The sequence below is a fragment of the Osmia bicornis genome, chromosome 8, assembly GCF_907164935.1.
Source record: "Osmia bicornis bicornis chromosome 8, iOsmBic2.1, whole genome shotgun sequence".
Taxonomy (NCBI): domain Eukaryota; kingdom Metazoa; phylum Arthropoda; class Insecta; order Hymenoptera; family Megachilidae; genus Osmia; species Osmia bicornis.
Window position 1 is genome coordinate 9517038 of NC_060223.1, and position 22824 is coordinate 9539861.

At 34.8% G+C, this 22824-nt stretch overlaps 4 protein-coding genes across 7 annotated transcripts; 3 read left to right on the forward strand and 1 right to left on the reverse strand.

The window, feature by feature from the left end:
- Positions 1-6: 6 nt before the first annotated feature.
- LOC114875178 lies at positions 7-5609 on the reverse strand. 3 transcript variants are annotated; one of them, XM_029185163.1, is made up of 3 exons: positions 5522-5609; positions 377-652; positions 7-305 (listed from the first exon to the last, which is right to left on the reverse strand). In XM_029185163.1, the coding sequence occupies exons 2-3, from the start codon at positions 648-650 to the stop codon at positions 67-69; spliced, it is 513 nt and encodes a 170-aa protein (XP_029040996.1). In that variant the 5' UTR covers positions 651-652; positions 5522-5609; the 3' UTR covers positions 7-66. The 3 variants fall into 3 exon arrangements, with proteins under 3 accessions (XP_029040996.1, XP_029040995.1, XP_029040994.1); XM_029185162.2 differs by lacking the exon at positions 5522-5609 and adding an exon at positions 902-1005; XM_029185161.1 differs by lacking the exon at positions 5522-5609 and adding an exon at positions 735-886.
- Positions 1125-5509, forward strand: LOC114875174 (kinesin-like protein Klp61F). Its single transcript, XM_029185156.2, has 15 exons — positions 1125-1314; positions 1400-1544; positions 1622-1771; positions 1841-2001; positions 2089-2238; positions 2300-2536; positions 2609-2984; positions 3055-3326; positions 3409-3548; positions 3616-3734; positions 3811-4380; positions 4453-4632; positions 4703-4925; positions 4988-5109; positions 5186-5509. Exons 1-15 carry the CDS (start codon positions 1250-1252, stop codon positions 5327-5329), a joined length of 3054 nt encoding a protein of 1017 aa, XP_029040989.1. The 5' UTR covers positions 1125-1249; the 3' UTR covers positions 5330-5509.
- A 354-nt stretch (positions 5610-5963) lies between the features above and the next one.
- Positions 5964-9080, forward strand: LOC114875177 (signal transducing adapter molecule 1). Its single transcript, XM_029185160.2, has 10 exons — positions 5964-6047; positions 6512-6672; positions 6755-7000; positions 7261-7336; positions 7418-7627; positions 7713-7832; positions 7894-8082; positions 8156-8388; positions 8463-8695; positions 8864-9080. Exons 1-10 carry the CDS (start codon positions 6005-6007, stop codon positions 8976-8978), a joined length of 1626 nt encoding a protein of 541 aa, XP_029040993.1. The 5' UTR covers positions 5964-6004; the 3' UTR covers positions 8979-9080.
- A 1871-nt stretch (positions 9081-10951) lies between these two features.
- On the forward strand, positions 10952-22783 carry LOC114875175. Of its 2 annotated transcripts, none has more exons than XM_029185157.2 (10): positions 10952-11044; positions 11148-11299; positions 13505-13736; positions 18224-19833; positions 20030-20571; positions 21484-21599; positions 21679-21816; positions 21940-22144; positions 22285-22506; positions 22585-22783. In XM_029185157.2, exons 3-10 carry the CDS (start codon positions 13614-13616, stop codon positions 22671-22673), a joined length of 3045 nt encoding a protein of 1014 aa, XP_029040990.2. In that variant the 5' UTR covers positions 10952-11044; positions 11148-11299; positions 13505-13613; the 3' UTR covers positions 22674-22783. The 2 variants fall into 2 exon arrangements, with proteins under 2 accessions (XP_029040990.2, XP_029040991.2); XM_029185158.2 differs by having other exon boundaries at positions 21943-22144.
- The last annotated feature ends 41 nt before the right edge of the window (positions 22784-22824 follow it).

Here is a 22824-nt window from a genome sequence, read left to right on the forward strand (position 1 = left end):
AGTTAATAGTGGTATATATTCTTTTAATGATAAGTTCTACAACAAATGTATTTATTAACACTTAATTTAATTAGCATAATCATCTAATGGTTCATTTTCGCCTGTCCAATATTCCCAATAATCCCAATTTGGATTTCTGTAACGAATACCATTAAAGAGGTAACTAAATGGTGTTTCTAATCCTGATTCATCCACTCTACGAGCCTTATTTATGGCCATTACACTAGCTGCCCACAATATGCACTGAGCGATATCAACATTACGAATTTTAAGCCATGACTTTAAAAATGGAGCAGTGGCAATTGCTGTAATAAAGTCTTAAATTAGTAATGTAACATTACATTTACAACATAACATTAGGAAACCATTTACATACTGCCTATAGCATGATTAAGAGGATCATCTTTTTCTCTGATACGCGTGGACATATATGTAACACTGGCAAAGACAACACCTATGCCACATGAATATAACATAGGACGTAGTCCAGTTATAACTTTGACTATTGCAGAGTTAGTTTTAACTCTTGTTACTGCATCAAATACACCTACTATGGCTCCCACTGTGGTAGTCATTCTCGCAGAAGCTACAATTTTTCCAATTAGATCTTCTCCATCTGGTTTATTATAGTAATATTTTGAGCACTCCATAGCTAGTGATCCCAAGACAGAGAATAACTTTTATAATAATTATTTTATTATAAGAAAAATAAGAAAAATCAGTTATATACATACTTGCAAAAAAATTTTTTACACTAAGATATTAGTGTAAAAATAATGCATGCATTTAGCTAAGTAATAATCATCTAAAATTGGATATTATTTATTTGACACTTCATGAATCTCTGTATAGTTCGAAATTACATAACACGAACAAACTTAATGATAGATTTGTAACTGACCTGCTTAAATAGTTACGATGAGTTTTATATAGAAGTTTCTTTGTAAACTTAGACAAAAATACTATAAATTAAAGAAACCGATTTCATATTAACCGTTTTTTCTTCATAAATGATATTTTAATAATTATTGGAAGATATTTAATATCATATAAATAGAGCTTAATGATTACAGCACATCTACTGGCATTTAAAAGTACTATACACTTCAAATTTGTTGCATTCAAACCGTAACAGCACAGTGGCGTACCGGGTAACTTTGTGATTACTTTCAAGAAAGAAAAGCAGTACTTTTTTGCGTTTACGAAAAAGTTTTTTGAGAAAATAATATTAATTTAAATAACTCTAAACATGAATGATACAAAGATTAGTCGAAAGGACAAATATCAGCACATACAAGTATTTGTCCGTGTTAGGTGAGCAATTCATTAATTTGAAGTTTATTAACAAAAACTTTTGATTTATTTAAATTAGCATAAAATAATTTTTTAATTTTATTAGGCCAACAAATGTTATTGAAAAAAATAAATCCAAAACCATAGTAGAAATCCCTAATAACAAAGAACTATTAATACATGAACGTCCATATGATAAGGTTTCTAAGAAATTTAAGTTTGACAATGTATTTGGACCTTCCTCAAAACAGGTATATGATTTTATTATATCTTAATGTTATATATATACTAAGAAAGTAATTTTTGTTATATCATTTTCAATTAATAGATAGATGTATACAATATTGTTGTCAGTCCATTATTAGAACAAGTTTTGGCTGGATATAATTGTACAGTATTTGCATATGGTCAAACTGGTACAGGGAAAACATTTACCATGGAAGGAATCAACAGTGATCCAACTTTACATTGGCAGAGTGTAAGTTTTATACTTTGTTACATGATATAAAGCTTATATTAATAAAATGATATGTATCTTACATTATAGGATTCATCTGCTGGTATGATTCCGCGATCTTTAAGTCATTTATTTGATAAATTGCACTTATTAGAGTCAAAGGAATACACAATTAGAGTTAGTTTTCTAGAACTTTATAATGAAGACTTATTTGATCTTTTATCACCTAGTGATGATGGAACTAAAATAAGGTATATAAAGGCAATTGTTTAACTGTAGATTAATAATAAGTATCTTATCAAGTCTGTACAGTTTTCAATTAAATATTTTTTGTACAGATTATATGAAGATGCATCAAAGAAAGGTGCTGTAATTATTCATGGACTGGAAGAAGTAACAATCCATAACAAAAGTGAAGTTTATAAAATTCTAGAAAAGGGATCAGAAAGAAGACAAACTGCTGTAACTCTAATGAATAGTCAATCCAGGTGTGTGTTTCTCATTTTTTTTATTACTGAAATCGTATCTTTATACAGGATTTTATTGCAGTCGATCTCATACTGTGTTCTCGATTACCGTACACATGAAAGAAAATACATCTGACGGAGAAGAGGTATTAAAAACGGGAAAATTAAATTTAGTAGATCTAGCAGGGAGCGAAAACGTTGGAAGATCCGGTGCTGTTGAAAAGAGAGCAAGAGAAGCTGGTAGTGTTAATCAGTCTTTGTTAACTCTTGGCAGAGTCATAACAGCTCTCGTTGAAAGAGCACCTCACATACCTTACCGGTAATAAGAAATATTACTTTTATTCTTACATTATAGGAAAAATAATCTGTTACACTTTGTTTTTCCTTATAGAGAGTCGAAACTGACAAGACTGCTACAAGAGTCACTCGGTGGTCGCACAAAAACTTCTATTATTGCTACAATATCTCCTGCCGCAGTTAATCTTGACGAAACGCTCTCGACATTAGATTATGCGCATCGTGCAAAGAATATTACTAATCGTCCAGAAATAAATCAAAAACTTTCGAAGAAAGAATTTCTTAAACAATATACAGTGGAAATTGAGAGATTACGAAAAGATTTGGAAGCAACACGTGAAAAGAATGGTGTTTATCTAGCGGATGAAAATTATCAAGAGATGCAAGCATTGATTACTCAACAAAATAAAGAAATAGAGGAGAAAATAAATTATATTAAAGCACTTGAAAAAACTATGCAGGATAAGGAAGTGAATAATGAATTTCTTCATTATTTATTATTATCATTACTGTTATAAAATTATGTATATTTTGTTATAGAAAATATATAATGAACTTGAATTACAAACAATTGCTCAAATGAAGGAGTTGGGCGAAGTTAAAGCTAAATTAGATAATGTTATGGGTGCTCTGAAATCTACGGACGAACGCTTAAAAATGACAATTGAGGAACGAGATAAACAAAAATATCTGGTAGAAAAATATGTTAATACAGAGCAATCTTTGTTAAACCAAGCTGAAAATTTATTAAATGTTGCTGATGCAGCAACATCAGATTCAAGTAAATTACACGATAAGATTGGCCGCAGAACGTATGTTCATTATGTTTAATGAATATTTAATATTCCGTTTAAAAATAATAAAATATTATTTTATGTCTATTATCTGTTTTAGTCAAGTCGAACAAACCTTTGAAGCTCTTAGTGGACAGTTCATGAATAAAGTATCGGGCTGCGTACAAGGAATTGAAAAAGATGTTTGTACATATGCGGAAGAAATGATGAATTCTTTCACGTCTATAAAAAGTGATATCGGTAAGCATATAGTATTCATTCTAGCAAACATTAATTTATTATATCTTGCTATTTTTTTTTAAACCAGGTGCGCAAAATACTAATAAATGTGAAAGTATGGATACAGCAATACATCAAATTGCGACGAATTTAACTAAACAACATTTATCGAATATCGATAGCTTAAAAAATAGTATAAACGAATCTGTATGTATTCATTTAAAAATAGTATATTTGCATGCTATTACAATTATATGTATTCATACATATTTAAACTTTTCAGTATTTGAATGATCAAAATTGGATGAAAAATAATATTACAAATTTAGCAGATATAATAGAATCAGACCCTGAATTATTTAACGAAATTTCGAAAAAATTAGAATACAATATTCAGAATATAATAAAATACGAAATTGTTAAGAACCTACAAAAGCTAAGAAATAATGTAACTCAAAAATTAAAGCAAACTTCAACTCTTATGAAAGAAATGATCGATTCTGCTTGCAATACTCAACTAGAAGCCTGCAATGATATAAATAAAAACATTAAAAGTATTGCAAACGATATGGAGATACTTGATAAAAGGCAACAGTTTACAGAGAAACATCATTTATTTGCAAAGATGATGGAAGATGCATCTTCTCAATTTAGTCTTTTGCATAAGAGTCAAGATGAGCACCATTCTTTTGTAACTGACAAATGTAATTATGTCAGTAAAGTTTGTAATGATACTGCTGATTACTCAACAGATAGTTATAATAAAAGTGTCAAGATGCAAAATGATCTAAAAGAACAAATACAAAGTAATTTAGAAAAAATTGAAACTGATATTGTTCTTAAAACAAGAGAGGTAATTTTCATTTACTTCTTATAAATTTATATTTCATTATTTGTAATTGATTATACTTTTTTTCATTGGTAGAATGAAGAATTAGTCAACAGAACAGCAGAACAAGGAAAGATTCTGACAGATGAATTAGAATCAAATATAAACGAAAACTGTAACTTACTAAAACAACATAAAAATCTTACTGAATGCAACGTTAAAGAAGCTCAGCAAAAAGTAGATACGGATAGAGATAAAATTCTTTCGTTGGTTGATGTAAGTTTAAACCATCTTTGTAACAAGATATTAAAAAACAGCTTTCGGTAAATAGATTTTTTCTTTGTAGAATGCGCAGAAAATAGTTATAGATATAGGTAAAGATTATGCAGAAACGATGAGAAATCAAGAAATAAAAACTTCTGAAACTTTGAAAGAAATAACCAGCAAATTAGAAGATAAAGTAATGGAATCAAGTGCATGGAGGGAAAGGGTTGTTGAACAATTACAATCAACGCGGAACGAAGTTAACAAATTCTTTGAAGAAGACGTAAAGCGAGATGTGCCAACAGGTACTATTATATAACAATTGTAAAATAGAAAAATTCAAATCTACATTATTTATTTTTTATAGGTTCAACCCCTGCTAGGAAAGAATTTTCATATCCCCGTCAGTTTGTCGCAACATCACCCCACGATCGAATTCTTCAGAGATTCAGACAAACTAGAAAAGTTATTGAAACGTCAATAGATGAGGTAAGTAACTAATGCATATTGCAGAATACATGTAAACTATTTTTCTTTCATATGTTATGCATGTAAATGTGTTTAGGATGATGTGAGTGGCGATATAACAATGAGGGAAATACCACACTCAACTATTCTACTTGCACATGATACTACTCTTGTATCTCCTGCAACTGATACAACATTTGTTGAATCTACCCTTAACAGTGATTTGGAATCACCCAATTAAACGAATTCATATTTTGAGAATAAATGAAAATGATCTTGTGTCAAAAAATTAAAAATTTGTACAAAAATAAATAGTTGATAGTATTTGATATGCATAACTAAATAAAAAATATTTTTATACGATTTGAATATTCTGTATTTTATATATGATCATGTAAAATAAAAACAATTTACAAAATTTTGTTACATTTACCTATTTCATTTATTTTTCTTGTTCAGCATAGATGGCGCCTAAGCCCTATTCCAGGGCGCAGCCATTGCGTTTCTCCTGACTTACGATCCATCGATTATTGATGTTCACTTCAACTTTTTCGAAAAAAAACAGATGCTATGTAAATTTCTCGGTAGTTTTAATCGCTTCGTGCATTTGATACTTCAAGCATACATAATATATTTTAATTTTCAACACTTACAGGTAGAATGAATTGATTAATCATAAATTTACGGCGTAAAACTTCCACGCTTGACATTACTTTCGAGATGATTCGATAGTATCGAGCTTTTTTGGCAGGTCGACATAAAGATGTACTTCGATGGTAGATTAGAATGTTATTAGTCATTCGTGTTTGTAAGTAAATATCAGCTGGATGCGTAAAGGAAAACGTAACGTGATTCCGTGACAGCGCGTAACGGACGTAACTGTCGAACGTATTTTATTCGAAGAATCTACAATAAAATGGGTCTTTTCCAGACTTCTTCGCCTTTCGACGCTGACGTCGGTGAGTGACAGATTTCTCCCTAGCCTTAATTCATTTAAGATGGTTATTCTACATTGCTTATTCTGTTTTTAGAAGAACGTTTCATCTCATGACAATTAATCACTTCTTTTTTCATGTACTTATTAAATTTTACGTTTATCCTGGAAAGTTGTAATTTCATATTTGGTAGTTGCTTTAAGCGGTTGTTGACATTTGACCTCCAATTAAAACACCAGATATCACGAATTACTTCATTCTCTTTTTTCTATCTTGTCGATTAACTCTTTATAATATACATCATGAAAATATTAATTTGTAACAAAAATAGTGTAATACCTACAGAAATATTTAAAAAAATTACAATTATGTCAGTTTTTTAATTTGGCAATTTTGTTAAAATTTATATGTGGAGAGTATGTAATAATGGAATTTTGTAGTATTTTGTTGATTATATTTAATGGTTCTTTTACCTTTTATTGCATTAGAAAAGGCAACTAGCGAGAAGAACATATCCGAAGAATGGGGGAAGATAATGGATATTTGTGATAAAGTAGGCACCTCTACTCAACATGCAAAGGATTGTTTACGATCAATTGTTAAAAGATTAGGTTCTCCAGATCCACACATTGTTATGCAGGCATTGATTGTTAGTATATACCAGAAAAATTTATATAACATACTTATGTGGTTGATAAATTTTTATAATTAATATCTGATTTTGAATTTAGTTATTGGATGCGTGTGTCAGCAATTGTGGAAAACCCTTTCATTTAGAGATAGCATCAAGAGAGTTTGAAAATGATCTGAGGAAACTCATTAATCACTCTCAGCCAAAGATTGCAGACAGAACTAAAGGGTTTTTGAAGAAATGGGCTGAAGGAGATTTCAAAACTGATCCTCAGCTTAATTTAATTCCAAGTTTATACAATAAACTTAAAAACGAAGGTTATGATTTCTCTTGTGTCTCGGATATGGTAAGTCTTTTTGTTTATGCATTCATCGACCTAAGACTTCATATACGGATACATGTAATCTTTCATTTAAGTATTCAGTAAAATGATAAGGCTATCACATATTGACGTCCTACAGTGTTTTTCCTGTAATTATTCATCTATTGAATAATTATTAGGTTACATTTAATAAAACAGTTAGTTTCATTTAAAATGTCATTATTATTAAACACAATCAAACCAGAGCATGTATTTCATTCAACAAATTTATGTTTCTCTTTTAGCCTAAACGTACAAGCATATTAAGTAAAGATCCAAATGTAGTAACAAATTCACAAGAAGAAGAAGATATTGCAAAAGGTATTTTTTAACATATATAAATAATATCTCTTATTAAACAAAACAAAAAATACATGGTTGAATTAATTATTTTCTTTCTAGCCATAGAACTTTCGCTTAAAGAAACTAAAGCTCAAAATCAAGTGTCTTGTTCGCATAGTTCACCAGCATCTAAAAAGAATACTAGTTTATACCCAAATGTAAACGCGGCGTTTGGTGGTTCAAGCAATTCTGAAGGCAGGAAGGTCCGTGCTCTGTATGATTTCGAGGCAGCAGAAGATAATGAATTAACATTTTTAGCAGGAGAAATAAGTATGATATGAATTCTTTTAAAATTTATTTTTAAAGATATTGTATTTTAATTACAGCTAAGTTACTATTATCGACTGAATTTTAGTTAACATTTTGGATGATTCCGATCCGAATTGGTGGAAAGGCAGTAATAATAGAGGTGAAGGACTCTTTCCCTCTAATTTCGTTACTGCAGATTTGTCTATGGAGCCTGAACAGTTTACAAGTAAGTTTCTATATTAATTATATTAATTGATAACAAATGCTACATGTAAATTTGTATGCAGAATTGGAACACAGTAACAAAAAAATGGTTCAGTTCGCTGAAGAAGTAGAAGTGAAAACGGTGAAGAGAGAACCGGAAGTGATCGAAGTTGAAATAGATGAAAGGAAAATGGATAGACTTTTACATTTATTACACGAAGCTGATCCACAGTGCGATACTTCAGATTCACAGGAGATGCTTGAATTGGAAGGTAATGCTATTTTTTTATTTTATATAACGCTTATTGTAAGTAATTAATAAAATTTTTCAATAATATTTTACAGAACAAGTAACTGCGATGGGACCTTTAATAGACGCCGCTTTAGAAAAAGTAGATAGGAGGCATGCGCAACTAACTCAGTTAAGTTCTGATTTGGTGGATGCTCTTAATTTGTATCATACATTGATGCGAGAACCACCACCTCCTACGCCTTCTAATTACACTTTACCTAAAATGTCACCGCATATAAATCCTTACCAGTTTCAAAATCAGGGACCACCGCCACCACCACAACATGTAAGAATTATTACTTGTTTAAACATTCTTACGATAAGTGCAATTTTTAAAATTTAACTCATTTTTGTTTTCAGATATATAATGGAGTACCTCCGCCCCATCAATCTTTTCCTGTTGGAGGTGGTCCATCCGGACCGTATAATACTAATATTCCAACTAGTGAATATATGGGGCCTGCGAGTATGCCAAACATGATGTTATCGCAACATTATCATGTTCCACCGACAGGTCCGCATCAACATTCTTCAGGACATCCTCAGGGTTTACCAGTGCCAGAGCAAAGCAATCTTCATTACTCTCATCAAGGGTATGCATTAAAGATAATAACTTAAACGTTTTAAATAATAAGATTTAAAAGCATTGTGAAATTTGTAAACCTTTCTGTTTATAAAATGAGATTTATTAGCACGCTCATTGTTCTTGAATTTAATAGCGGTACAATATTTAACAAGCATTTCATAATATTTTATAACAGATATCCACCTCAAAGTGGTCCGTTGCCAGGATCGTATGGTCCATCAGGACCGACAGGACCTCCGGTAAGCCAACAACCTCAGTATGCTCCGCCAAATGGGCAGCGCATGATGTAAAGTAATGCTGTATGTTTCAAATTCATCCTGTACTCTAATTCAAGTTGTACAATATTACTATATTATAATTATTTAAATAAACATACCCGAAATAGCCAAAGATACTGGGTTTTTGATGAAAGTTTTGTATTCAAAACTTATCGTGTAAGTTTATTATTTATGCATATACACATGAAAATGTATTAGGAGAGAACAGTTTATCTTGTTAAAGTTAGAAACATCGTTGTTATATCTGTTTTCTTAAAGTATCTTTGTTAGGCTTGTCATTCAAATTCAATTAGCACATTCCTTTCATCCGGTTAGCGTTCAATTATTTGATTTTGTATAAGTAGTAACCTTGAATACTATTATATTTTCAAAGTTAAAAGAAAAAATGAAGAAAATAAAAAAGGATTATTGGCTACAGATGTGCAGGTGGCCATCTACGCTTCCTTATTATTCGTTCACAGATAATATGTATCTTTCAATTGATGTCAAACTTGAATTGTATAACAGGCTTTTCTTTATTTATAGTGTATTTTGTAAAGTTCGTTGTACATTTGTAATGAAAGTTGCATTGTCATTTCTCGTGTAATTACAATCGTACACAAAATATACCCTATAAATGGTAAAGAATTGTATTTAAAGCAGTACCATATTTTATAGTTTTTTACTGTCATTCAGAAAATTTTTTTCTTTTTAAAGAAGATGGTACATAGTTACATAGTTTTAAAAAAAGCTGCTCGAATTAAATAATTGTTGAAATAAATTTATAATCTATTATCATGACAAAACGTCTTAACGTAGTCTAGTCTGTCTACTATGTATAATAAAATTGTTTCCTATTATTTATGGAGCGATACACGGGGAGCTTTTTATAAACTGTTAACGTATAATACTCGCATACCTTATATTAATTCGTATTATCTTAAAACAGAGAAGGGAGAATAAACAAGTGTTTTTTTTAAATTTAAAGATAACATTTGATATTATAATTTCTTTAACAGACCTTTATTTTTAAATGATTTATATGTAGAACTCATATTTTATAGTTAACAAGTGATATTATTTGTATTAACAAAAGAATCTTAAAGAGCATGAAATAAGAAAATTATCGTCATAATGTAAAATCTATTGAGATGTTAAAAAAATAGCAGACTTCAAATGTATTAACAAAATATATTTGAAATAAATTATTTCCTAATAGCAATTGGAAAATAACATTTACTCAACAGAATATTCGAATCTACCTATATGAAATGAAAAGAGTATCAATATAAATTCAGAAATGTTTTAAAAAATATTAAATTTTGTAAAGATGCAAACAAACAGGAAGTAATAAGAAAGGAATACTATTCTTTTGTAACAATTATGTATTTTACTTTAAATGCGTTTCTAATAAAAAGAGTAAGAAGGAAGAGATAAAGATGTAGAAAGTGAAAGAAGAATGAGCCCTATGGGAAGATAAATGTAATTTGCATTGTATATAACAATTGTCATTAAACAAATTATTTAAATAACTGATGATAAAACTATACTTTTGTTAATAAGAATAACCAGAAATTAAAAAGTAAAAACGTATCTATTATATCTATAACATTTTCTTTTATATACTTTTATATTTTTATTTTGATGTTTAAATTTCATAGCCATGGGAACAAAATATACAGGATGTCTTTGAAAAGGATAACTTCCTTATTTATTAAAGTGTTCCACTTAACTATTCTGTAATTGAATGAGCTATCCTTGCAACACAAAGGATATAAAGCATTAAGATAGGACGTGTTATTTTCACCAAAACGAAATGAGTTCATCATGGAATCTGAAACAATACAACCACGTACGAGAATATTTTCGTTAAAATTCACTTCCGCTCCTTTTCGTGTAAGTGAAACGTTTTTTATCGAGATTCATACACAGGTGTACAGGAGGAAAGCGTTTTTTCCCACACACGATACCTCTTCAAGAGCCAATTCTTGTTTCTAAGATGTAACGTTTGAGATAACCGTATGAACATCACGTACTCTTATGTAAGGAACGCAATTAATCTGTCTTAATTTTTTGATAGACGAAATTAAACGAGTAAGGTGAATCGTGTTTATTCTTTAATAAATTATTGGTTATTTTTGGAAATGGTATGTCTTGTAATAGAAAAAAAGTACATAACATATTTATCTTATATCATTTTAGTTATAATTTGGCCTAACACCGAGGGGCACCCTGTATGAGGCACTCGTGTCTCAGATGTAAGGCGGGTCACTCCTCGTACAGGGGCAAGGACCGTCCACTAGTCGACGGGAAACCACGTGGAATTGAAACATCATGCAAAACAAGGAACCAGTGTAATTCTTTTTATCTAATAATTTGTTTAAGTCCCTTTTTACTTTCTTTATGGTCATGATTGTTCCTCAGCTCTCGATTCTCACGCGTTAGCGTGTACTTTTTCTTGCACTGTCATGATCCAAACACCTACGTTTTTCTTATTTCCTACGTAACCTATCGCTTGGCTTTACATTGTCTGCTCAAAATTCCCACTCGCGTATAGTAAACGCGCTTCCTACCCGTCAACTCTTGATTAGCACCTAATACACCATTCATTAGACGCGTGCTCTAATTCGAGCTCATTTGTCCGATTATACAAGATATACAGAACGTTGAAAAAAAAAGGTAGTCATTAACATAGAGTGGGGGGGAGAGGACACCGGACAGCGTACTGAATCGGTAGAATAAATTGTTTGAAAGTGGTGAAGAAGAAATGAGCCGTGAAATAATTTCGCTTCGAACATTAAAAGACAAGATGGCGGCGTTAAATTTATGAACGAGAGTGTACATTACCATGCGAAGGAAGAAAGTTCCTTCTGAACATCGCACGAGGAAGAGTATTCATCGTCAATATTCTTGCACCTTAATCGTATTCCTTAAAACGCAAAAAGTGGATCGTAATGGCGTAAGAAATAATGCAGGCAATAAAAATTCTATTATGTTATGGACACATTTAATAAAGATGAATTTTTTCCTTGCAGAATATAAGTGTAATAAATATCTGTCTATTCCGAAACAATAAAACTATTGAGTTGTGAGAATCCCGATATGTTTTACGCAATCTTCAGTGAAAACGATATAGGATTTGATGTTTTCAAGAGATTCGCCACGGGAAGAAATTGAAACTTTCGCTTCCGAATTTTTACGTCACGATGACATGTTTAAGAAATTATTGGTTATTAAAACAACTGAAAGTAATATTTCTTGATTGATATTTTAAATTCGAATATCTTTCCGGGTTTTTTCCAGTTTAGATTTAAATTAACGACAAACTTCAAGTGATAGGAAAATAATTTTGTTTGAAAGAGATAATCGTTGTGAACCGAAACTCGTTTCCAATAGAGAGTAGAGAAAGGACGAATGGCACGTTTTCGTTGCCTGCAGCTGTTTTAAAAAATCTTCCGAGAATATTACCCAGGAAATACGTATCTATAAAATGCAGGAGATCAAAAGATTTTTATTTTTCAGTGTTGAGCGGGTAGTTTAGATTAAGGGGTTCGGTTCGGGCCGAGTGCATCCGATTTTTTCCGAGCCGACCCGAAGCTGTTTTCGGCATGTCTGTTTATCCCCAGACCCCTAATATTTCGTGTTAGTTTTAATTACGCAATTAATTGTATAAGAATTATATTGTGAATAAGAAATTTATGGAGAAAACAATGTTCTTCCGTGAGTATCGTAAGTAACAATTAAAAGTATCTATTATCGGAAGTAAGCACCGAAAGTGTTTGCAACAGTCCAATGCGCTTTTACGCGTTCTCTGGAACATTCGAGTATAACCGGGGTAATTTAATACTCGTTCAAACATTTCCATTCATTTTACCGGTAATATTAAGTAACATGCTAGTATTTTGACGATTAATAAACTCCTATCGGGAACACGATCTTGTCGCATTAATAATGTAAGCGAAACAGCTTACATTATGCACTAAATACGGTTAGGTATCTTTAATACGGTAACATGTATATCGACCATCTTCACGTTTCTCTTAAATTTTAATATTATGCCCTGTTTATACCGTTTAATACAATTTCAGTTATTACGCGAATGAAAATTCTTCGGACAAAGGCAGATTCGTCAGTGAACTGACGTTCACCGCGCTACCAGTTCGTCTCCCACCTGGCCTTTGCAAAAGAATTCTTCCCTGGTCGGAGAGAAGTAAAACTCTCAGACGTTTTCCAATCTCCAACAGTCCCGAACTCGTCCTCGCGAACGTGTGAACTTGTTCAGCCAACTAGACTGCAACCCATTTGCCATTGTCCTCTTTTATTTTCATTTGATCGCCGGGAAAAGTAATTCATTGTTTTCTAAAACCGACCGGGGGGAAAAAGATTATCCCTCTGTTCGAGGAAGACAGTCTGCCGTTCGTTTATTCTGTGAAACGATATCGTTCCTCGAGGAGTACCATTTCAATTTTTCTTTAACGACACTTCTTTTCGACTGTACACCAGGAAACGGTACAATTATTTGGTTCAGTCGAGCGAGTTTGAAAGTAAGTTTTACGTAGGCACAGAAGAGGAAGTGGGGTGCCGATGTGCCGGTGGTGAAGTTCTCGTAAAAGAAAGGCCGATTCGAGTGCGAGCATCGATCCAGAAGAAGGAAGATCGTTTTTCGTAATGAGACCAGAGAATGTTCTATGCTTCCTGTGGATCGCTACGGTCCTAAGGATAGAGACTTTCGTTGCCGGCGATGCTGACCTGGCCATCCCACCGGGAGCTGATTTTAATCATTTCCAACAGGTGAGTCAGATCTTACTTTCCCTTATTTTTTTTTTCCTCTCAAAATTCTCCCGGTTATCTTACAAATATAGGGACACAAATTTAATTAGTATATTTAATTAATTAACACGTTGAAATTATCCTAGGTTTTTAAAAATTATTAAAGTCATTTACAGGGCCGACCCTGAGATTTCAGGGGTCCGAGGCGAGCTCCAAAAAAGGGCTCCTTCACATATATGGTATAAAAGAAAGTAGCTCAAATAAAATTTATAAAATAACATTAAAGCTTGTATAACTAACTCTTCTTACATTCTTAGTCGCAAAATCGTCTTGGGGGATTGGGGGGACCTTGGGGGGCCCTAGGCGGCCCTAGGCCTGCCCAGGCCCAGGGTCGGCCCTGGTCATCAGGAGCCACGGTTCATTTCGTGCAGCAGAGATCTATGGTTTTCAATCGCAAGGGGTTAATTTTAAAAAAGACCAAAGAGAGCGCTTTTCGGGTAACATACATTTCGTATAGGAAGTAGAAACAGTCCGATGATATACAGATTTTCATAATTTAAACTGTTTCCGTTTTTCTGATGTCACGTGTCGCTTTCTACTCTTTATCTTTTATTTATTTGATTACTTAAGCGGATGACTTATCTTTTTATATAGTGATTCTGCAAGAAGCAGGGAACGTAAGTTGGTCACAAAGCAGTTCTTCGTCGTTATTTCCAAGAGAACCGTTTTTTATTATTTTTATATTAATTATTATTTAATTTACAAATAATACCGATAACTAGACGATGTAGATAGAACGAGCGCTAACAATTGCGTATTGGAAGTCTCATGTTTTTGAAGAGATTTCTACATTAGTTCGTTGCAAGATGTAATTAGAAGATCTGTTTCTAGATTTCTCTAACGTTAGAATTGAAATGCATGCATAGTGTGAGGCGAAGGTATTTGTAATAAGCATGCAGATTTGATGAAATTACTCCAGCTTGTTCCCGCAACAAACGCAATCAGGCCATAGTATTCGCTTCTATAATCGTGGCTATTTTTCTCGACAGCATAGTGAACAAATTTCACTGGATAGATAGGAAAATCCGTAAAACAAAAACTCGTGCAGCTTCACACTTTATTATACTCGCTCTGTTTACGCGCGACTATCTCTCCATCTTTATTTGTATCCTTTCTGCTTTTCATTTTCATTTTATCTCGTAATTATTTCAAACGATTCTAATTAAATTAACTAAACGATGAATATTTGTCTGTGTATTATCTTTTGTAGACAGAGTTCGTAAGTGAAGGTAGAAGCAGAGGTCAGAAGTCAGTCTGTTAGTGGGTGAACATCTGGGTTCTACTTTCTGTCTGTAGTATTTATAATTTGCCTCTTTATTTTCTATTTTCTATTTTAAAGAAATTTTCTATTTTATACAGTGCCCTGTATTAGTGCCATAAGACGATTTTGCGTCTAAGAATGCAAGAAGAGTAATATTTACTTGAATATTAATCGATGTAAATGCAAATCTAAATTAATTATACAAGTTTTAATGTTAATTTTATAAATTTTATTTTAGGTACCTTTTTTTATGTCATATATGTGAAGGGGCTCTTTTTCTGAGCTCGCCTCGGAGCCCCGAAATCTTAGAGCCGGCCCTGCTCGAGATCAAATCAGGCTTCACTAAGGGAAAGTAAATATTAATTCAAAATTTTTCTCCGGAATCGTTTATACGGCATGGGAAGTAGGTCACATTGAGTTTCCTCGGGGGTTGCCTATGCGAAGGGGCAGGAACCCGTGACATCAAACGCTTCCCCTCGGGAAACCGACTTCCGAAAGAACTGTAATAGATGTCTCCAACTTAATCGCCCATCATTGAAAGTAAGGACGATACTCGATGTTCACGAAGCCAATACAAGTCGATGCAAGGTCCTTTCACTTTTGTTAACATCGAATAAAAAACCGGTAACTTGCCGTCTTCGATACGAGAAGCGCTCGAAGACGTGGAAACGGAAGTATTGGAGACATTTTATTAGCATACCTTCCGGTTTCTCTTCCTTGATGCTCGTATCGGTACAGTACCGTACAAAAGTCTCTCAGGACATTAATATTAATGATCTTTTAAAGACGATTAAAGCTATCTCTTTACAATTTTCTAACATATTTTATTTTCATTAAAAATATCATTGAAAATTCGAATGAAAATGGCACGAATGATTCGAGGTTTGAAGAAATCTTGAAAAGTTTCTAATTCATGCTATCGCTTGAGCATGTAGAATGCAAAAGAAAGTGGAGATAGAGACATTCAAATTGACATTCCAAGCACTATCGATGAATTTTCCTGAAAATTGTAAACGTGGCTTCGTCTCGTATCTATGTACCGGGTGTGAAAAAATGAATGGTCCCTGCATCCCTTACATCTCTGCATTCCTTACATCCCTTCATCCCTTACATTCCTGCATTCCTTCCATCCCTGATGATCCCTAAGAGATGCAGGGAGAATTCAGGAGTGCAAGGGATACCGATATAAAGGGTGCAGAGATGTAAGGGATGCAAATATAAAGGGTACAGAGATGTAAGGGATGCCGAGGTATAAGGAATGCCGGCATATACGAGATGGAGGAATATAGGGAATGTAGTGATATAAGGGATACAGGGGTGTTAAGGATGCAGGCATGTAAGGGATGCAGTGATAAAGGGTTGCCCCTCGTGAAGCCCTTAAAGACAAAAAAATAATAAATAACTGGGAAGATTGAGCCGAGGCCCATGAAGAGGGATAAAATAATAAATGACTTGGGAGGGTGGTCCACGCGAGGCCCGAAAATAGGGGTAAAATAATAAATAAAAGGATAAAATAATAGGCGAGGCACACAAATGTAATAGAATCAACACGTTCATGCTCCTAATGAGTTTATTCAATAAGTTAAGAAGATAAATACAGCAAATCCTTCATTTTAATTTCCACGGGACGTTCCACTAGTTAATGTAACATGCATTTAACTTGTTAATATTAGTTGAAATTTCTGTATAATTCTTTTACAAATATGCGATAACTTATAGGAGCGAGCACTTTCTCGAATAAAATTTAATTACATTATGCAATTCAATTTTCCGTATACAATTCCAAGATAGGAATGTAAAAGTCCATGCGAAAGTCTCTGTCCTCTCTCTATAACTCGATCAATCAATTTCGCGTTGGTAGATGTTTGATATACTGATACCTCCTGGGTGAAAACGACCCTGCATCCGACTACACCAAATCAGTTACAAGGAATTCGTTCAGGGGTTAACGTAATATCGTTAGAATCTATCTAACGTGAGATAAGAAGTTTCATACCGTACATAGAAATCAATGTGTTTTGCAACGTTTAGAAATATTCTGCGAAATGAAAGTGAACATGTAACAAAAATCATCCGTTCAGGTGAATGTCAGGTATTCCACGAGCCGTTCTCTGAACGTAAAAGTGAAGGAATGCCCGTTATATAACGGGAGCATGTCTGACAATCAGTGAATCTACGCGTTGAATCGTGTATATGCAGGCTAATTATGCAACTGCAATTATAATAAGGGGTGGTATTACTATACGTAGGTGTACCTGGACTCGTTACTCGAGCGATTTTCTTGTGTACATAGACGTCACCTTAGAAAATAACCAACCTTCGTATTAACTTTCATCGTCGGTCCATTTATTAACGATGTTTCGTGTTAAGAGCCGTTTCCTATCTAAGCTGTGTATGTACAACTGTTACGCATAGATCATTGAACGTACAGATCGTTTCCTATTCTAGAGATAGGAAACCACGCCCATATTACATTTTTTTTACGCTCCTTGTGGGAAACTAGTGGCCAGTGATCTGCAGATTGCAACGCAGACTGCACTGGTTGTACGTGGCCTCGTTACGTCAAGGAATGCAACAAGATACTTAACATTCATACCTAATAACAAGTTAGAGATTTCTTATGAAACGGTGCAACTTGAAATTTCACTGATTACATTGCCGCTTGTTTACCTGTCGCTTGTTGTCCTGGTTGAAACAGGAAGTTGCACTTCACCCTCGATTTGCATAGTATTTAAGTACAAAGTACTTGATCAGAAAGGGCTCATTCTATTGGGATAAATGGAACGTGAAATATTTTTTTATCTTTTCTTCTCGAAAAGGAGAAAAAAAAATAATAGAAGGAAAATGATACAGCGGCTTGGAATAGTGTAATTTAAGCTTGAAATTATTGAACGAGTTATTACACAAAGACGCTGCGAAATGAAAACCACAAGCTACACTTTCCCGAAACTAACAATAAGGAGATTGTCTCACAGTCGTGAGTATATAAACCGGTGAGCAAGATGGGAGTGGAGAAGAGAGCGAAAACAATGCTTCGGTTAATTATCGCGATCCTAATTACATTGGATTTTCTTTCTCGCTCTCGGACAGACCTTTCTCGCTAAGTGCCTTTAAAATTACCCATTTTTCAATTGCTTCCATCGCGCCTTTGATAACTTCGATCGTTAATATTAAGAATCTTTTTCAGAATCGTCCAACTCTCGATCCACGACCTCGTCTGTCGGCCTCTCAGCAAGTTCAAATACTGAGCGACGTCCAGCAACACCAGCTTCGTTACCGACGTCCTCAACAAGATCTCTCAAACTCCCAAAGCTCAACTTTCCTGAACCAGGAACAACTCGGTGCATCGTATCCGTCCTTAGCTAAATACAAAGTAGATCGTTCGAAGCAGCAACAGATACAACGACTGCTCGAGCAACAGAAACAGTTGCAACAATTAATCCAGCAACAACAACAGAAAGTAGCTCAGCAACTGGGCAATTCTAATTACTTGAGGAACGGTCAAGCTCAGTATCAAACCGAGATACCTAAGCAACAGCAACAATTCAATAGCCAGTATCAAGTTGGCAACAATCGGTTCCAGAATCTCCAGCAAGACCTGTCCCAGCCTTTATTCAGCGATCAGCAAACCGTGCAATTGCAAGAGTATGTAGAAAAACAACGGGAGCTGGAATTATTGAAGAAACAGAGGGAACAATTGTTATTGGAGCAACAAGAATTAAGAAGGCAACAGGAGTTCCTGAGGCTTCAACAATTACAGAAACTGACGTCCACTACTTCCATACCTGTCCCTGTCACGTCAGCCAGCACAGTTTCTATCAACACCACTTTGTCTCCTCTTCTGGTGTCACTGTCGACAGCGAGGAAGATCACTCCATCGGAGACGGAGTTGTTCCTCAAGGCGATAGCCACTCATCAGCAGAAATACTCCACGACGCCTATTCCATCTACGACAACCACAAGCAGGCCAACCACCGTCGCGACTGTCGTTCCCAAAGCGACAGTCGCTCCAGACATTTCAGAAAGTATACTGAATCAATTCGCTCGACAGGGTAAATCTAAGCCTCAGATTAAAATCGTGTACCAGACTGAAAAGCCAGCGACAGGAAGGTCCGCCAGTGCCAAAAGCAGGTCCAGCTCTATGGACAGAGATGCTCTGTTGAAGCAGCTGAAGCTGGCCCTGGCAGAGTCCGTGGACGATGATCTTAGAAACGTTACCACTAGAGATATAGTTCTTCCTAATGGAAAGAAGATTCAGTTGATAGATACTTCGAATGGGTTGACTTCCAATGTACCCACTGGTGGTTCCACGGTCACGGCGTCCACTTTAGCTCTAACTACACCCACGGTTAAACCACCGAAAGCTATTCTAGAGGAATTGACTAAGGGTGTTTTACCACCTGGAGCAGATTTCGAAGTGATCAGACAAAAGAGCGATGGGAAATTGGAAGAAATCGGAAAGGCACCGATACAAAGTTTGCCTGCTAAAAAGGTGACTTTTGTGGTTCTCGAGGAACAGCCTGATGGGAGTTACAAAGTTCAAGGAGTGAAAGGAAACGGGGATAAAGAAGGAAGTGATGTAGATTCTATTGTTGAGAGGATCAAAAAAGGGGAATTGAAATTGCCCCCCAGTTCTTTGAACTCTCCTACTTCGTCTACTCTTCAGACTGTTGGATCTAACGATGGTAACTTCGTTTCGAGTAAACAGCCTTCAACGACGGCTTCGAATGTTGGCTCTACTAGTTTCAGATCGACTACTGTAAGACCCACTTCAATTTCATCGAGATACACCGATGTGTAAGTATAAGGAAGAACTATGGTGTATAGGACAGTTATCTCATTGCTTTTGTTTCTTTATTACTTTTACCTTGAAACAATTCTAAGAGCACAAGCGTGAATTTAGATTCTTAGAAATTGAGCAAAGTGCCCTATCATTTCACTATTTCACCCGCTATTTTATTGCGAAATACTCATTAAGATCGTGTTTCCACAGCAAGCCAACGGAATACCCTAATCACGTTACAATCACACCGAATTTGGTTTCAACGACTGACAAATACCTTTCGTCAGCTTCGAGCGTGGCCAGCCACGTGTACAATTCTTTCGGCACGATAAATACCAGCTCGAAATCGACGCCGGATGATCAAGATCATCGAATAACTGGGAAATATCCGAGAAATCATTTCATACCGACGATGGCTCCGGTCAACGAAATCATTACGACAACATCCTCGCTGATACCGACCACTTTCTCTCAACATTCGACCAATTCTTACGCTTACCAGCCGTCCAGTGAAACTTCGACGACGTTGAAGCCAATTCCAACCATAGCCAGACCGTCGACCACCTTACATAACGAAAATATCGTTTATCAAGAGAGCTTCGAAAAGTCTACTCTTTCACCTCCGACTGAATTCCCTTCAACGAAGAATCAGGTCTTCGAAAGCCTGGCTACGTTGTTGAGGAGAGAAGGACTTTTTGCTATGGCTAAATACCTGAGGCAATCGGGCCTCGACAACGTTCTAAACGAAACTGGTAAGCGACACATTCCAAAATTCTATACTAACCCTTTCACCACGGTCATCTCTCAAAAAGGATTCTAGCTCCAGGGGATCTTGAAAGACCTCGGTCTCAATTGCATCGAACGTATTGTCCTAGCAGATGGATTAATTATAAATAGGTCAATTAATGTTACAACGTAATTTCAACTTTTCTATAAAGAGAAACGATGATCGTTGCTCTTACTACGGAGGAATAGGTATGTTGAAACCTTCAGCGATCCGTGAGAACATTTTTCTAACGAATGTTGCATGACTAAAAACCGTCTGTCGGAAAGGAACTAGAGATTGTATAAACAATAAAACTTTATTCTTGCAACGGTAAGTCAATCAAGCAAGTGTAATATCAGGTATCTAGTAATTGTGTTTTTTGAAATGGGACCTCCCCCTAAATTATCATTTTCTTTAAGGAAACCTGCCATGCTCGATACTCTACGCATCCCGTAAATCTTGAAACTATTTTTTTTTTTAAACACTGTATATATCGCCCGTAGCGAAAGGGTTAAAGAATGGCAGCAAACGTCTGGTTCATTGTGATCACGAGAGCGAACGCATCTTTCACAACCGAGACGATAATCACCATCCGGTCGTGTTCGATGCGAAGTAACACCGTTACACTCGTTTGCCTTTTTAATCGAAGGAAGTGCACGATTTTTGCGTCAAGCTAACGTGCCAATAATAAGAACTCTTTGGTTGCACGATTTCCTCTGACACGTTTTTCAAACAATGTTTGTGCTTGCTTCGAGAAAGGGATTGGATATCATTGAAGCGTTTAGATCATTGCGCAACGTACTCGTGTAATTTAATGAGGATAGATAAATGATAATGTTCGTCGTTAAAGGATTGTAAAGAATATAATTAAATTTTATTGAATTATTTATCATTGCAGGTCCGTACACGATATTCATCCCGACAGATAAGGCTTTCAGGACGTTATTGGTACAGCTTGGGGGACCAGAGAAAGCAGAACAAAAATTCCGTGATAATCCTAGACTCCTTAGTGGAGTGAGTCTTCAATATTTCTTATCAAATATATATACATTAACTCTGTAAAGCTGAAAATTAATAATTATTATGTTAACAGCTTCTGCTTCATCATGTGATACCAGGAGCCTTCAGGATCGATTCCTTACAAGACGAAATGACCGGCATTAGCTTGGCCGGGACACAATTAAGAGTGAATGAATATCAAATGCATGATCACGAATGGAACGACATAAAGGTATACTTTTGTTTCACAAAAGTTTCATTATTTTCCACTATACTGTGGGTTTCCCTATTCTTAATCGACTGATTCGAGGCAAATCAGACACTGATGTTTTTACCTTATGTTCATCTTCACAAGCAGGTAACAACAATAAACGGAGCAAAGGTAGCATCAAATAAACGTGATATCGAAATCCCACAAGGAATTGCTCACGCCGTAGATAGGGTCATGTTCCCGCTCCCGGTAGGGGATTTGGTACAAACATTGCATGCAGATCGAGAGAAAAGATTTACCACCTTCCTAAAGATCCTTTATGCTTCGGGTCTTCAAGATACGTTATCAGGTAATATAAATATGAACGCTTGGAAAGACATAGGCGCCTGTAAGTATGCAACCGTGGCGTCAGGATGCGCGCGCATCTGCATTTCAGCGAACACGAAATTCAATCTTGAACTTGGTATTTTAACATAAAAATAATTATAGGACCGAAAACCTTCACTATTTTCGCTCCAACGGACTCCGTTTTCGAGTTAGCCTCGAAAGATGGAACACCGATCTGGTCAGAAGCTGATGGACCAGAAGCTGCGAAAACGATAGTTTTGAAACATGTAACACCGTCGACGTTATACACAGCAGGAATGAGGTATTATTTACAGAAAGATACCCTTCGTCCCCAGTCGCCAATTCATATCCATAAAAATGGCGGTAAGTGCATGGTAAAAAGAAATATTATTCAAAATTTTGCAATGCAAAAGAAAAGAAAATTCTTGTTTGCTGTTCTAGGACGAGTACGAGTAAACGAGGCACACGTTACCATGCATAATATACCAGCAACAAATGGGGTCTTACATGCGATTGATGGTATATTATAAAAATATATAACAATTTTTAGGTCCTACCTTTTGAAAAGTTATGCATTTCAGCTAATGCGTTAGTCGCAGATTAACAAAACTATTTAATTCTTTGTAATTCATTGGCTCCAAGTTAGTACAATATCCTTGATGCTAGATCTTAGAATTTTGA

Bases quoted from the DNA above. Each gene is read 5' to 3' on its own strand.
- LOC114875178 (XM_029185163.1), bottom strand. From the start codon at position 650: ATGGAGTGCTCAAAATATTACTATAATAAACCAGATGGAGAAGATCTA. The intron at 306-376 runs GTATGTAAATGG...ACTTTATTACAG, and splicing joins TCTTAATCATGCTATAGGCA to CAATTGCCACTGCTCCATTT.
- LOC114875174 (XM_029185156.2), top strand. From the start codon at position 1,250: ATGAATGATACAAAGATTAGTCGAAAGGACAAATATCAGCACATACAA. The intron at 3,327-3,408 runs GTATGTTCATTA...TATCTGTTTTAG, and splicing joins GATAAGATTGGCCGCAGAAC to TCAAGTCGAACAAACCTTTG. The intron at 3,549-3,615 runs GTAAGCATATAG...TTTTTAAACCAG, and splicing joins GTCTATAAAAAGTGATATCG to GTGCGCAAAATACTAATAAA.
- LOC114875177 (XM_029185160.2), top strand. From the start codon at position 6,005: ATGGGTCTTTTCCAGACTTCTTCGCCTTTCGACGCTGACGTCG. The intron at 7,337-7,417 runs GTATTTTTTAAC...TTTTCTTTCTAG, and splicing joins AGAAGAAGATATTGCAAAAG to CCATAGAACTTTCGCTTAAA. The intron at 8,389-8,462 runs GTAAGAATTATT...TTTTGTTTTCAG, and splicing joins CACCGCCACCACCACAACAT to ATATATAATGGAGTACCTCC.
- LOC114875175 (XM_029185157.2), top strand. From the start codon at position 13,614: ATGAGACCAGAGAATGTTCTATGCTTCCTGTGGATCGCTACGGTCCTA. The intron at 20,572-21,483 runs GTAAGCGACACA...TTATCATTGCAG, and splicing joins CAACGTTCTAAACGAAACTG to GTCCGTACACGATATTCATC. The intron at 21,817-21,939 runs GTATACTTTTGT...CATCTTCACAAG, and splicing joins ACGAATGGAACGACATAAAG to CAGGTAACAACAATAAACGG.